General features: G+C 37.4%; 1 protein-coding gene across 1 annotated transcript; it reads left to right on the top strand.

The window, feature by feature from the left end:
• The first annotated feature begins 4,769 nt into the window (after positions 1-4,769).
• Positions 4,770-14,987, top strand: LOC110465487. The gene is made up of 4 exons (XM_021521337.1): positions 4,770-5,273; positions 9,279-9,377; positions 13,093-13,152; positions 14,690-14,987. Exons 1-4 carry the CDS (start codon positions 4,824-4,826, stop codon positions 14,789-14,791), a joined length of 711 nt encoding a protein of 236 aa, XP_021377012.1. The 5' UTR covers positions 4,770-4,823; the 3' UTR covers positions 14,792-14,987.
• The last annotated feature ends 1,999 nt before the right edge of the window (positions 14,988-16,986 follow it).

The raw sequence follows: 16,986 nt of genomic DNA, 5'->3' as shown, positions 1-16,986 counted from the left end.
ACCCAAACACCCGGCCTAGAGAGGGAGCCAAAACGACCCAAACACACGGCCTAGAGAGGGAGCCAAAACGACCTAAACACACTGCCTAGAGAGTGAGCCAAAACGACCCAAACACACGGCCTAGAGAGGGAGCCAAAACGAATTAAACACACGGCCTAGAGAAGGAGCCAAAACAAACACACGGCCTATAGAGGGAGCAAAAACGAAACAAACACACGGCTTAGAGAGGGAGCCAAAACGAACACACTGCCTAGCGAGGGAGCCAAAACGAACTAAACACACGGCCTAGAGAGGGAGTCAAAACGACCCAAACACACGGCTTAGAGAGGGAGCCAAAACGAACACACTGCCTAGCGAGGGAGCCAAAACGAACTAAACACACGGCCTTGAGAGGGAGCCAAAACGAACCAAACACACGGCCTAGAGAGGGAGCCAAAACTAACCAAACACACGGCCTAGAGAGGGAGCCAAAACGAACACACGGTCTAGCGAGGGAGCCAAAACGAACTAAACACACGGCCTAGAGAAGGAGCCAAAACAAACACACGGCCTATAGAGGGAGCAAAAACGAAACAAACACACGGCTTAGAGAGGGAGCCAAAACGAGTCAAACATACAGCCTAGAGAGGGAGCCAAAACGAACACACGGAATAGCGAGGGAGCCAAAACGAACTAAACACACGGCCTAGAGAGGGAGCCAAAACGAACTAAACACACAGCCTAGAGAGGGAGCCAAAACGAACCAAACACACAGTCTAGCGAGGGAGAAAAACGAACACACTGCCTAACGAGGGAGCCAAAACGAACTAAACACACGGCCTAGAGAGGGAGCCAAAACAACCCAAACACACTACCTAGAGAGGGAGCCAAAACAAACCAAACACACAGTCTAGCGAGGGAGAAAAACGAACACACTGCCTAACGAGGGAGCCAAAACGAACTAAACACACGGCCTAGAGAAGGAGCCAAAACAAACACACGGCCTATAGAGGGAGCGAAAACGAAACAAACACACGGCCTAGAGAGGAAGCCAAAACGAATCAAACACAAATACACAAACCAAAGGGGAAGTTAGCATTAATAAAATATAAGATCCAGAAGGGAAACCAAATGAACGAAATACAAAGCCAAAAGAGGAAGTCAAGAATGAACTAATACACACACCAGAGAGAAGGCCAAAAGGAAAAAAACACAAAGCCAATTAAAGAAAGAAATCCAACATGAATCAAAGACACAGATCAAAGAAGAAGTGGGGCGTGTGGAGGATGAACAGAGACAAGAGGCTAAACTGAATCAAAATCAATCAAAGACGAAAGCCAAAGGAGACGGCAACACGAGCCAAAAACGTAACCCAAATAAAAAAGATGAGAAACAGACATGAACAGAAGTGGGGCAAACCTAAATCAAAAGGCAAAAACCAAAGAGGAAGCTAGCGCAAACTAAATTAACAAAAGACGCAAACTAACACGAACAGCGCACAATCCAACAGGAAGCCAACACGAGCCAAACACACACGCCAAAGGGGGAGGTCAACACGAACCAAACACACACGCCAAAGGGGGAGGTCAACACGAACCAAACACACACGCCAGAGGGGAAGCCAACACGAGCCAAACACACACGCCAGAGGGGAAGCCAACACGAGCCAAACACACACGCCAGAGGGGAAGCCAACACGAACCAAACACACACGCCAGAATGGAAGCCAACACGAACCAAACACACACGCGAGAGGGGGAGGTCAACACGAGCCAAACACACACGCCAAAGGGGAAGCCAACACGAACCAAACACACACGCCAGAGGGGAAGCCAACACGAACCAAACACACACGCCAAAGGGGAAGCCAACACGAACCAAATACACACGCCAGAGGGGAAGCCAACACGAACTAAATAATAAACACAGGATATAAGGCAACCTGATTCAAATATACAATCCAGAGGGGATGCCAACATGAACATAGGACAGAAATACACAACCCAGAGGGAAAGCCAATATCAGAGAACCAAGGGACTCATAGATGCAAATCAATGCGAAAGCCATCACGAATAGAATACACAAAGTGAACATATGCAATACCTTCGTCAGGCGGCTCAGTACCATAATCATTGGAGCAATAAATATATGATATTCGTTAGCTTCTTGTAGGTCTTTAGTATAGTTAAAGTTATTGACAACGGTTTAGTTAAGCTTGACAACACAGTTCTGTTGTTTGTCTTGAAAAACTATTGTTTGTGGCCAAGAAGAATGCAAAAAAAAGAAAGGTATTTATTTCATACTATCTTACTGATCTTCCGATGTGTTTGTATATAAGTATTGATGTTACATTTACCTACCACATACTCCTAACAAGGAGTCCTACATAACAACAAATCGGGACAATATCTCGTGCAGAAGTAATAACTGTTACATACAATTACCAAACGGGAGTCCAGACAATACTATAGTGTCTTCAAGACATGAATTTTGACGATTTTGCTCAATTTGTACGTTTCGTGAAGGACTAATTGTACATAACGTGTATGAACGTATATATGTCAGTATCGTATACGTACCATTTATATAGTGTATATAACGTGTTTGTATCGTTATTTCGTGTATTTACCGTTATATCGTGTATGAAACGTGTTCGTATCGTTGATACCGTGTATGTACCGATATCTCGTGTATGAAACGTGTTCGTATCGTTGATACCGTGTTTCCACCGTTATATGTTCCGGGTATGTAACGTGTATGTACTGTTTTATCGTGTAATGTAACGCTATATCGTGTATGTACCGTTATATCGTGTATGTACCATTTATCGTGTACGTATATCGTGTATGTACCGTTATATCGTGTATGGTATGTGTATGTACAGTTATATCGTGTATGTACCGTTATATCGTGTATGTACCATTATATCGTTATGTGCCGTTAAATCGTGTACGTACCGTTTATAATGTGTATGTAACGTATACGTACCGTTGACATGGTGTATGTAACGTGCATGTACCGTTATATCGTGTATTTCATATTTAAAAAAAAAATGGACAAAAAATTGCACAATTGGATGAGAAAACAGTCTTCTCCTATCCGGTATTGATTGACAAGAAGCATAGATTTAGTACATAGATCAACAAAACACACTCATATACACTTACAACCATTCCACAACACACATACACATATACACCCTCACATGCACACATAATAAATATGCATTCACACACACACACACACACACACACACAAGCCCTTACTCAAAAGCCTATTAATTAAATAACTTTAAAAAAAAATAAAAAAAAATAAAGATAAATAAAAATGAAAATATATATATATATATACATATAAATAAATGTAAGTATAAGTGGCAATGAAAACAGTCCTAATTCTAATTAAATCTGTTAGTAGCAGAAATGTATTGTTGAACTTTTGAGAGAATAAATAAATTATCATCAGTAGAAAGATAAGCATTACTAGATGTAAGTGAATCAACAGATGAATATCAAAAATGATTAGTGATGTCAGTTATGAAATGTCTATAGTTAGTATAAAGTTGACAGAAGAAGAAATAATGTTCAGCATTTTCACAAGATGCGCCACAAGAGCAAGATGGTTCAACTATCAAGTGATCATTGCATTTATCAAAATTTAAATTGCTAGCATTATTACGTAATTGACACAATAATATATTTAGTTTTCTTGGATTACAGGTAATGAAGTCTTCAGAAATGTTCCTGGGAGGTGTTTGAATTTTATTAATGTTCTTTTTAAAAGAATTGATAGTCAGAGAAGAAGTGACTGAATGATAGAGATTGTTCCATAGGCGCATGATATCGTGTATGTAACGTGCATGTACCGTTATATCGTGTATACAGTTATATCGTGTATGTAACGTGCATGTACCGTTATATCGTGTATACAGTTATATCGTGTATGTAACGTGCATGTACCGTTATACAGTGTATGTACCGTTATATCGTGTATGTAGCGTGCATGTACCGTTATATCGTGTATACAGTTATATCGTGTATGTAACGTGCATGTACCGTTATACAGTGTGTGTACCGTTATATCGTGTATGAAAAGTGCATGTACCGTTATATCGCGTATGTAACGTGCATGTGCCGTTATATCGTGTATGTACCGTTATATCGTGTATGTAACGTGTATGTACCGTTATATCGTGTATGTAACGTTGTATCGTGTATGTAACGTTATATCGTGTATGTAACGTGTATGTACCGTTATTTCGTGTATGTAACGTGCATGTATACCGTTATATCGTGTATGTAACGTGCATGTATACCGTTATATCGTGTATGTACCGTGCAAGTACCGTTATATCGTGTATGTACCGTATATACCGTGTACGTACCGTATATACCGTGTAAGTACCGTTATATCGTGTAAGTAACATGTGTTTGCACCGCTATGTAGTGCCGTATATACCGTGTACGTACCGTTTATAATGTGTAAGCAAGATAACATGAACAGTCAAATATAGAGTACGAGTAACTTTAAAAGCCTAGCTACAGCCCTGTAGGATAATATGGTCTGAGATTAGACGAGTTATCTCCCTTTGCAGTAGCTGTAACAAACCCTGGTATATTACATGTTGTTTTATACGTCACAGGTCTAAAACCGTTATTTCATTTATTTATTTTTTGTTTTGTTTTCTTAAGTTTGATTTCGTCAGAGAACAGAGAAAACAGATGTGTATTGTTACTAATTAATTTTTGTACCGTAATCCGGTTCGGACCATAGGCACATCCGGCATTTATCATTTACCTTGGTTTGAAGCTTATGACCGACCACGATTTTCAAGGACAACAAAAATGGTTGAGGTAGGACCGCCTGTGCGGAAAGAAAAAAGGTTACCATGGGTGCCACCTGCGTCTTCAAAGTTCGATGAATGGGTTTCTAGTATTGTAATTGAAAAGCCTGGAACGGGCTATAATTTGAAAAAAGGAGAAAAAACATGGCAGTATGAAAGGAGGATTCAACAAGAAAGTATCAATGCCAAAAGTCAATATCCCCCATTGAATATCGAACCATTTAGATATGTTCGAGAAAGGTTATATGGTGAAGATGGTAGGGGGATGACACCAGAACATCGTGAGATGCGTGCTCGATGGGTCAGAGATCAGCAGTTAGCTCCAGAAGAACCAATTTATGTCCCACCTCCAAGGAACATCTTCAGGAGAGTGTTCGGGAAGCCGTGGGAAGTTGTATACATGGCGAAATACAAAATACGCAACACGCTCATGTTTTGGACGCCACCGAAGGTAATTTTGATAATCACGCTTTCGTCAATATAAAGAACGGTTAGAAATAATGCCAGTCGGATCACAGCGACATGAGAATTTGTTGAAGCTATATATATTTGGACCTTGACTAAGGTGTTCAGACTCGGAGTAATTGTACATGTTTTAGGTGTTTAGATCGACTTTCAGTAAAAATGACACACCCAATGTTTATATATACGAGAATTAGGGCGGAAAGCTCTCGATGTCGAAAAGTCGGCCCACATAACTTTCTTGCATTAAAAACAACATTTCTAGTTGACGTACGAAAAAGTTGGCTACGTAGCCTTCCAGCCTATCATCACACCATGGGTCTCGGCAATGGCGTTAATTTCTTTATGCTCCAACCCTTAAATGGAAGGGGAGGCATATATTGTCGCTAGTGTTCGTGCGTTAACAGGTTGTTTCGCCCTAAATCCTGTTCACGCTAAGGGTTGTTTCACCCTATAACTCACGTTCGCCCAAGGTTTCGCCCAAAATTATTTTATTAATCTATACGCTTAAAAAGGTGACAGTTTTTTTTGCTTAAATCCTGTTAGCCCTAAGAATTGTTTCGCCCTAAAATATAGTTGTTTCTTAAAGTCAGAAATATGTTGTTAAAAGTTTTAAAAAAAATCTCTTGATTCAAGATATATTCATGACCGAAGCCGACAACGGACATATTAATATCCGATATTATATACTGCATATTATCATTTTCATTTTATTACCGAAATAGACACAGATTAGGTATAGACATATAATGCAACTAAATTAATTTCTCTAAGTACAATACTTATGATAAATAGATTAGGTATGGGCATATAATGAAACTAAATTAATTTCTCTAAGTACATAGACAGTATACGAAATGGACGACACAGATTAGGTATGGACATATAATGAAACTAAATTAATTTCTCTAAGTACAATACTTATAATAAATAGATTAGGTATGGACATATAATGAAACTAATTTATGTAAATAATTCCCCAAGTACATAGATACGTATTTTAATTGTTAAGCAGATGTGTACATTTTGATTATGAAATAAACGTTGGCAATACACTTAGGGAATTATCAAAATACATTTAATATACTTGTATATTAATGTACTTACCAGTCTGGTAGGTTCTATGCTGCCAACAGTCACACACATCACAGGAGATACCATGCTGTCCGCGTCTAACCATGGAGTCGCACAAAATGCACAAATCATCCATAAAGTAATGTTGAATTATAACACAGTATTGAGAAATGCCCTATTTATTACAAGTGACCTACTCAAAATTCTCTACTCAAATATGCATATTAGTTTTTAATGGTTGGGACTATCAAAACTTCTCAAAATGATCTCCTCCAATTAGCAAAAAACAACACGGACGTGCACAGAAACACGGCAACGATTATGTGTACACTAGACTAAATGTGTTAACATGGAAAAATAATATTGTTGTATACCCGCAATGTAATTAAAATTACACCATTTTTGTTTCATTTCACTATAAATATAATTATTTCTAAAATTAAATTCAATATATGTTATTTTGTGTGTCTGCGTAAAGAAAATACTGTATTCCATTTTTTGCTTTACAGTGTACTTAAAAACAACACAAACACATTTTATTTTTATTTAAAACTGATTTTAATGATATGGAAGACTAAGAAGACTTAAGTTGTCACTTAAAGTTAAAACTACTAAAATTGATAGAACCTACCAAACAATGTTTCGTCCTAACAACCTCGCGAAACAACCTAGGTAGGGCGAATGGGATTTCGGGTGAAACAACCTGGAACTGTCCGTGCCATCATGCTTCTGACATCGTTCCAAGGCCTAGGTCATGGTTGCTGTATAAGAAAATCATCAACTGATACATGGTCCTCACTCCAGCTACATTTCCTTCATTGCTTAACAGATTTTGATAAAAAGTTTACACAGATTTCGTGTATGGGAATGTTCAAAACTCAGGGTGTAAAAATTATAACTATTTACAGAACCTGATCAAACAATGAAAGTAATTTCACATGGTGGTGGGGCATTCATGTCCTACAGATATTTTGTTGTTTCATAAAAGTCATAGGTGAAATATCTGTAGTAGGACAGTATTTTTGCAGCTACTGGCCATGGCTACAAATGGCTACAAATTCAGCATATAGATATCCATTACTTCATGGAAAGTATTTGTATATATGTGGTGATAGGGTGGAAATACAGTGTGTGTTAGATCTCCAGAAAAGGGGATTGTGTACCTCCTCTCCCTCCTCCTAAATTTTCATATTCTGTCTATATATATCTCACTACCAATCTCCCTGCCCCATTTTTAAACCCCGAGAAAACACTATCGATTGCATACATTTCAATGTTATGGCTAATAAATAAGGACTAAACGGACCAGTGGCAGGTGCAATCCTGGTAGCATAGATAAGTTGTCTCATAATTAGATACATTGTATACATATGGGAAAATATGGCTATAGGGTGGGAACCTCACATGTTTTTATTTCTCAATTTCCCCATTTGGTCCATGCATCTTCAGGGTAGGGGATTGACCAATGCAAGGAGGCAGGACAAATTGTGTTCGTATTTATTTGGATGATTAGTGCCATCAAAATTATTAACCGATAAGGCCATCAATCAATTTACAATTTCTAGTTACAAACCGATCATTGATTAAAATACTCATTGCTCACTACCACAAAATAGCTACTTTAAACTTCAAATCTGACTCAATAAGTTGATAATAAGTCAATAAGTTGCAATTCAAGTTCATTTGAGGATTTTTATACCGGTAATTGTTAGTGATGGGCTAATGATTGAGATTATAATTGATAATCGATCGGTTTGCCCTTTTCAATTACAATTATCGATTACATGTTCCATAATGGATATAACCAGTTCTCCATTGAAATCAAAGTATTTAAATGTCTTCCATGTAAAGTATGCTTTGAAAGTCATACTTTGTTATGATAAAAATCCATAAAAGTTGCTTGATATGTGGATCCATTCATTATAAAAGAACGAAACCTAATGTGTAGTGATGAACAACTCTGTCTATTGATGTAATTGTAATACAATGTAGTAGTGTTCTCACTTTATTTGGGCATTTAGTCCCAAAAAGTTATAAACCGATCATGGATCTGTTTATTACCTTTGATTACAAACCAATTATCGACTATGATTTTATACCGATTGCCCATCACTTGTTTATACGTTTTCAAACAAGATACTTTTTAGGAATGTGAACCATAATGTGGGGTATGAAGTACTTCATGTTTTGTTTTATTTTGAGACATATATATATTATTACCATCTGGCCCCAAGGGCCAAGTAAGCTTATGCCAAGGTGCGTTGTCTGTTGTCCGGTGTCAATTTTTTACTTTAAATAACTTTTTCTTAATAACCAAGAGGCCTAGGGTAATGATATTTCACCAGAAGCAATCTTGGATGAAGGGCAAAAAAGTGTGTTCAAATAAATGACCTTCACCCATATTCAAGGTCACAGGGGTCAAATTTGTTTAAAATCTTTAAAAGACTTCTTCTAATAATCATGAGGCCTACAATGCTGATATTTGGCCAGTAGCATGCTTGGATGAAGGGCTATCAAGTCATTTTGATGACCTTGACCTTCTTTCAAGGTCACATTTCGTCAAATATGTATAAACCTTTAAATGACCTTATCTCAATAAATAAAAGGTCTAGGGTTGTGATATTTGGCAAGTATCATGCTGAGATGAAGGGCTATAAAGTTTGTTCAATGTAATGACCTTGTTCGACTTTCAAGGTCGACGTCACAGGGGTCAAATGTTTAAAATCTTTTAACAGGTTCCTTTGAATGGCTTGTAGTCAGAAATACTGATATTTTGCCTGTAGCTTTAGTTTAGATCACTTTGACAGTTACAAGTGTGGGATTAAAACCAGGTGAGCAATGCAGGCCCATTGGGTCTCTTGTTTATATTATGTGATTGTTACTAGATGGCCATTATAATTACTGTTCTGTTTTTTAACAGGTGGTACCACCACGTCATGCGAATAAGCTGATCCCCTGGACTTGTTTCTTTTATGGTTTGGGTTTGGTCGTCTATTATAGATTAAAATACAACCCCAAGGTAAGTGTGATTTGATTTCAATTAATTATACCAGCAAGTTTTCACCCTGTCAATTTTTTTCCCTTCACTGGCAAAATCAATTTTCGTCCAATAAAAAATTAGCCTTCACATTAAATGACTATGTGTATTAGGTTGTTTACGAATGTTAGCTGTCATGATAAATTCTCCCTCATTGCGAAGGGCAAAAAAGGCGGAAATTAAACAGCAGCGAAATTTCCTGGTATAGAGCTGTATAACATCAAGAACCGCCCTAACTTACACAATGTTATACATGTATATCTGTTTTCAATTGTAATGAGATATCTAGAATCTATTGTAATGTCAACTATTATTTTAACAAGGTAATTGTGATTTGTATATGACCGTTATCACATCATGAATGAAATTCTTTGTCCTCTGCTCATAGAATGTTGAAGAAACCAAATTAAAATACATGTAAGCCTCAACGTTAACTTATTATTGAAATATTTGTCTTTATCTTTTCCAACCCTTTATTTAACAGTTTTGTCTGTATCTCTCACTCTCATTACTTAAGGTTTACCAGTTTTCTAGTGTGGCCCTGTAGTATGGCCTTGTTCAATTGATAACCATTAAGACTCGCATAAGCCACACACAAATCTGTTCTCTAAATGTCAAGGATATATCATTGCAATTCTTGTTGGTCCAAATTTTAAATCACTGCACATTTTTGCAACTTTTAAGTTTCTATGTCCATGCATGTCCATATGCCCTGGGTCAACATTGCATGAAAAATTGTAGTTTGCAAAGTTGGCATATTTACAATCAGTTATTTTTAGGCAAACAATAAGAAAAATTGAATTATTGAAGTGTTTTCCTTAGCTGACCATCAACAGATGGTGGGCTTTAACGTGTTAAAATCGTATTTGCACTTCTTTCAAGGCCAGTCATGATCAATATTATACACATTTGTCATACATGTATGTGGCTAGGGTCAGTCAATATTGACAGTTGTCATACATGTATATTGCTAGGGGACAGTCAATATAGACAGTTGTCATACATGTATGTGGTAAGAGGCCAGTCAATTTAGACAGATGTCATACATGTATGTGGCTAGAGGACAGTCAATATAGACAGTTGTCATACATGTATGTGGTTAGGGTCAGTCAATATAGACAGTTGTCAAACATGTATGTGGTCAGAGGCCAGTCAATTTAGACAGATGTCATACATGTATGTGGCTAGAGGCCAGTCAATATAGACAGTTGTCATACATGTATGTGGTCAGAGGCCAGTCAATTTAGACAGTTGTCATACATGTATATTGCTAGGGGACAGTCAATTTAGACAGTTGTCATACATGTATATTGCTAGGGGTCAGTCAATATAGACAGTTGTCATACATGTATGTGGTCAGAGGCCAGTCAATTTAGACAGTTGTCATACATGTATGTGGCTAGAGGACGGTCAATATAGACAGTTGTCATACATGTATGTGGCTAAAGGACGGTCAATATAGACAGTTGTCATACATGTATGTGGTCAGAGGCCAGTCAATTTAGACAGTTGTCATACATGTATGTGGCTAGAAGACAGTCAATATAGATAGTTGTCATACATGTATGTGGCTAGAGGACAGTCAATAGACAGTTGTCATACATGTATGTGGCTAAAGGCCAGTCAATATAGACAGTTGTCATACATGTATGTGGCTAGGGGGCAGTCAATATAGACAGTTGTAATACATGTATGTGGCTAGAGGACAGTCAATATACAGTTGTCATACATGTATGTGGCTAAAGGCCAGTCAATATAGACAGTTGTCATACATGTATGTGGCTAGGGGACAGTCAATATAGACAGTTGTAATACATGTATGTGGCTAGAGGACGGTCAATATAGACAGTTGCCATACATGTATTGGCTAGAGGACGGTCAATATAGACAGTTGTCATACATGTATGTGGTCAGAGGCCAGTCAATTTAGACAGTTGTCATACATGTATGTGGCTAAAGGCCAGTCAATATAGACAGTTGTCATACATGTTTGTGGCTAGAGGACAGTCAATATAGACAGTTGTCTTACATGTATGGGACTCGAGGACGGTCAATATAGACAGTTGTCATACATGTATGTGGCTAGGGGACAGTCAATATAGACAGTTGTCATACATGTTTGTGGCTAGAGGACAGTCAATATAGACAGTTGTCTTACATGTATGAGGCTAGAGGACAGTCAATATAGACAGTAGTCATACATGTATGTGGCTAGAGGACAGTCAATATAGACTGTTGTCAAACATGTATGTGGCTAGAGGACAGGCAATATAGACAGTTGTCATACATCCATGTGGTTAGGGTCAGTCAATATAGACAGTTGTCATACATGTTTGTGGCTAGAGGACAGTCAATATAGACAGTTGTCATACATGTATGTGGTTAGGTTAAGTCAATATAGACAGTTGTCATACATGTATGTGGCTAGAGGACAGTCAATATAGACAGTTGTCCTACATGTATGTGGTTAGGTTAAGTCAATATAGACAGTTGTCATACATGTATGTGGTTAGGGTCAGTCAATATAGACAGTTGTCATACATGTATGTGACTAGGGGACAGTCAATATAGACAGTTGTCATACATGTATGTGACTAGGGGACAGTCAATATAGACAGTTGTCATACATGTAAGTGGCTAGGGGACAGTCAATATAGACAGTTGTCATACATGTAAGTGGCTAGGGGACAGTCAATATAGACAGTTGTCATACATGTATGTGGCTAAAGGACAGTCAATATAGACAGTTGTCATACATGTATGTGGCTAGGGAACAGTCAATTTAGACAGTTGTCATACATGTATGTGGCTAAAGGCCAGTCAATATAGACAGTTGTCTTACATGTATGTGGTTAGGGTCAGTCAATATATACAGTTGTCATACATGTATGTGGTTAGGTTCAGTCAATATAGACAGTTGTCATACATGTATGTGGCTAGAGGACAGTCAATATAGGCAGTTGTCATACATGTATGTGGCTAAAGGCCAGTCAATATAGACAGTTGTCATACATGTATGTGGCTAAAGGCCAGTCAATATATACAGTTGTCATACATGTATGTGGTTAGGTTCAGTCAATATAGACAGTTGTCATACATGTATGTGGCTAAAGGCCAGTCAATATATACAGTTGTCATACATGTATGTGGTTAGGTTCAGTCAATATAGACAGTTGTCATACATGTATGTGACTAGGGGACAGTCAATATAGACAGTTGTCATACATGTATGTGGTTAGAGGCCAGTCAATATAGACAGTTGTCTTACAATGTATGTGGTCAGGGGACAGTTAATATAGACAGTTGTCATACATGATGTGGTCAGCTGTCAGTCAATATAGACAGTTGTCATACATGTATGTGGCTAGGGGACGGTCAATATAGACAGTTGTCATACATGTATGTGGTTAGGTTCAGTCAATATAGACAGTTGTCATACATGTATGGGGCTAGGGGACAGTCAATATAGACAGTTGTCATACATGTATGTGGTTAGGTTCAGTCAATATCGACAGTTGTCATACATTTATGCGGTCAGAGGACAGTCAATATGGACAGTTGTCATACATGTATGCGGCTAGAGGACAGCCAATATAAGCCATAGACTTTCATTTACACATAAGAATGATATATTTTGACTTTTACTATTAAATGTAAGTTATTAAATATGCATTGCTTTAATTTCTGTTTCTTTCAGAACTGGGAGAACCATAGTATAGGATTTGAATATCAGCATGTGCAGCCAGCAAATTTTGAAGTGAGTACCCCAAAAATTATCAATATATCTAAATTAAGCATTTTACATAAGCAAACAAATAAAATGCTTATATTGTTTTTCAAAACTCTTAGGACAACAACACACAGCATTATCTATCCAAACTCAAAATAATTTGTATTCTGTCCTTCTGAAGAGTTTGTCCCGAGCATGTCTTCTTTACTATTTCACCCGGAGTAGCCAATCTTCACTATTTTACCTGGAGTAACCAATCTTCACTATTTTACCTGGAGTAACCAGATTTGGTATGCAGAGTGCAGAGTATTAGAAGTAGATTACTGTTACAAAGGCCCCTTTCGCGTACCCGGTTCAACCAGTTGATATGGTTGAACCTGGAAAGAAAACAACCGAGGCAGATCTGAAAGAAGGCTATCCTCAGGAATATTTGGTGCGTGTAGATTGAGGGTCCAGAGGTGCCTGACCAAAACTAAAATGATGACTATTGCTAGTTTGCATTACTTCTTTATTAAACAATGTCCAATCTAATTAAAAATATATCTTCACATCGCTCCCGTTTACTGATATGTCACGTTGAAGATCTAACAACATCCCATAGAGGGTCACGTCAGAGGTCAACATGAATGCATTATCGTATTTATAACAAGCCAATCAAAACGCGACATAACTCTTTCTTTCAACCAATCAGAAAGCAGGACCTGTAGCATTTAATGCAGACACCTCGTAGCCCAAAATCCACTTTTTCGTCTGGTCCAGTGATAGTTTGAATATTGCGAAGCCTGTCATTGGTTAATTTTAGTTTCAGGTTGTTAAACTTTTTAACGACAACATCACCAGAAGAGGAAGTCTCTCTTATTTCAAAGCAAAATCCACAAATTGTACAAACGTTGTCTTGTAGATAGACACGGCGTGGTGTCATGGGCGCCGCCATTTTCGATGCTCATTTGACACCTCTCGGTCTTTTATCATAGCAAGTGTGTTCCGAAATCATTACATCATCACTTACAGAAATGCGTAAGCTCTCATCTGATTGGTTAATGCAAAGGTCGCCTGAACATGACCCTCTACGGGATGTTGTTAGATCTTCAACGCGACATATCAGTAAACGGGAGCGATGTGAAGATATAATTTTAATTAGGTTGAACAATGTCAAACCAGATGCAGATTTTAAGATGTTTTATATGATTTAGTGGACGCATGAAAGAAAGACATAATATTCTTGATATACTGTTATCTATTCTCCGAAACTGCATTTTTTTTAGCTCTGGCTATAGTTTGGTCCAAGTGCGTTCTTTTATCGTGGATTATTAGAAATTGCTGAAATTCTATTTAAAAGAACTATTGTTAAAACCTTGCAGTTCAAATATCATAATCATTTTACTTATGTACTATGAAATCAATGCAGCATTCTCAGAATTTTGAAGAGGTTTGTTACATCCAAGCTTTTTACTATGACAGAAGTCTGTTATAATTATTATACGAATTGTATGACATTTGATAGCTCCAGGCTTAGGATATCCAATGGGCCGTTTGTACATTAATGAAACCTTTACTTCGGCAGGGTATTGACAGGGTAATGGAGCCCTATGAATACATGGACCGTGGATTCTCTGAAAGAAAAGCTCTATTGGACTTGAAAACAAGTGGACCCAGATTCAGCTAGATCCTCTTTCTCTGCAGCCATCTGCAGCGACATGAAAAAGAAACAGTTGTTGACTTTTCAAGACACTTAAGCGGTACCTGACCTCGAGGCAGACTTATCTGGATATTTTTTGAATGTTCATCCAGTGATGTGTGGTTTAGATTTTGTGCTGCCACTGTTGATATTTTGAAGAAAATTAAAGACCTAACAAAATTAATCACATGTATGAGTTGTTATAACAAATGTAACCTCACCTGGCACAAGTACCTGTAAGGTCAAGGGATCAAATGTGTTGAAAACTCCTTCTTTTTCGAGTGTGCTGTCTTACACCTCATCAGCTCCTCAATCTCCAGTTTTTTCTTGGTGGGTAACCACAATGCTATATCAGGCTATAGAAACTATCTTGCTGGGACAAGACAGTATCAAGGTAATTCAAACAAGAGTCCCAGTGGGCTTATACTACTTGCCTTCTGTTTTCCATCTTACATCTTTGATTCAGAAAAGGTTAATGACTTGGGGCGTTATGGATCATTTTTGGCCTCATAAATAGTTAAAAAAATCAACTTGAATTTATTTATTAATTGCTGTTATAAACATCATATTGGTAAATTGGGGCTATCTTTCTTCGTGTAGATTTGTTCCAATGCACATGTGTAGATGCCCTACCATAGCAACAAAATTGCGTTGCTATGCAGAAATAGCCAAAATATGATGTTTTTGGACAGTTAGCATGCAGAAATAAAAGCCTCTGCATGTGACAAACAAATTTTCCTTTCTAAGAATGAACACTGGTATGACAATGTTTAAACATGTCAAATATTTATTTGTTTCTTGCATGTGGAGGCTTTCATAAATTGAAAAGTATGTAGTTAATATCAATCAAAATGGCAAAATTTCAACCAAATAGTGCACAACAGACAATATTCATGCATTTCATTATAAAAATGCAGGTTTATGTCTCTCTTTGTAATGCCATATCTCCTAATATAAACCAGCTGTCGAATGAATTTGAAATTTCATATTTGCATACTTCATTTGTTCCAAGTTACAAATATATCGACGGATTCAAAATCCCTGATGTGGCCGAAAATGACAATTACCGCCCCTAGTCCTTCATTTAAATAAGCAAAATGTCATAATCAAAATACCCATGCAATCTCATTATGCATCTTTGTTGGAACAATTTTTTAACTATTATAATCTTTAATAGTATTGTTGGTGCAGGTAAATCGTTGAATCTGCAGTTTCCACTCTTAATATTACTTTACACCATTAAACCAAAAGGCAGTTTATCATTAACATAAATCTGTTGGTTATTAAGAAGAAGTTGTTTACTAAAACAACACTTTAACACACTGACTTCTAAGACCTTCAAACCAGGTTAAGTTTATTTATTGGAACAAACTTAAAGACCTTTATATGACTGTATTTTAGACCAAATATCATCATCCTAGGTCTCCTGATTATTAATAAAAGAAATTGAAAGTTTCAACACCTTTGACACATGTGACCTTGAAAGTGGTTCAGGGTCATTTATTTCTACAAATTTGATAACCCTTTATCCCAGCATGCTACTGGCCAAATAGCATAACCTTCAGCTGCTTAGTTATTGAGAAGTTGGTTGAAGAGAGTGATGTCATTATCATTACAGCAGGGAGATGTCATTATCATTACATCAATATTAGTTAACAGCCTAATATACAAAGTATTCAAATATGAAGGGTGAAATAAAGGTTGGGCACAGACAAATGTTACTAGGGAATAACAAAATGTTCCTTCCATTATACAGTAACATATTTGACTCCTGTGACTTTAATAGAGGGTCAATGTAATTAGTCCCCCTCAAGGTTCGGGGGGGGGGGACTATAAGTTTTCACTCCCGCATCTCCATCTGTCTGTCTGCAGAGTTTGGCCAGAGCATATCTTCTATACTTTTTACCAGGAGTATCCAGATTTGGTTGTTGGGATTGTCGGGTACAAGAATTAGGTGACCAAGACCTATGCTTCAACCTATGACCTCAACCTTTTAAAAAAATTCTATCCCTTTTCACATGGAGTAACCATATTTGATAATACTATATCAATGTTATGTCTTAGGTTTAAGTTTGCAGGGACAGACTCTGATTTAAATCCTAGTTGCACGGATATGATCATTCTTTCATGCCAAGCAATTGTACATATGGTTATAGCGCAAGAATCTCAACTGTTTTGATATT

The sequence above is a fragment of the Mizuhopecten yessoensis genome, unplaced genomic scaffold (genome assembly GCF_002113885.1).
Source record: "Mizuhopecten yessoensis strain PY_sf001 unplaced genomic scaffold, ASM211388v2 scaffold11083, whole genome shotgun sequence".
NCBI classification, from domain to species: domain Eukaryota; kingdom Metazoa; phylum Mollusca; class Bivalvia; order Pectinida; family Pectinidae; genus Mizuhopecten; species Mizuhopecten yessoensis.
This window is presented reverse-complemented; position numbering and strand designations above follow the sequence as displayed.

Coding starts and splice junctions, on each gene's coding strand:
- LOC110465487 (XM_021521337.1), top strand. CDS start 4,824: ATGGTTGAGGTAGGACCGCCTGTGCGGAAAGAAAAAAGGTTACCATGG. Junction 9,378..13,092: donor GATTAAAATACAACCCCAAG/GTAAGTGTGATT, acceptor TGTTTCTTTCAG/AACTGGGAGAACCATAGTAT. Junction 13,153..14,689: donor TGCAGCCAGCAAATTTTGAA/GTGAGTACCCCA, acceptor TTACTTCGGCAG/GGTATTGACAGGGTAATGGA.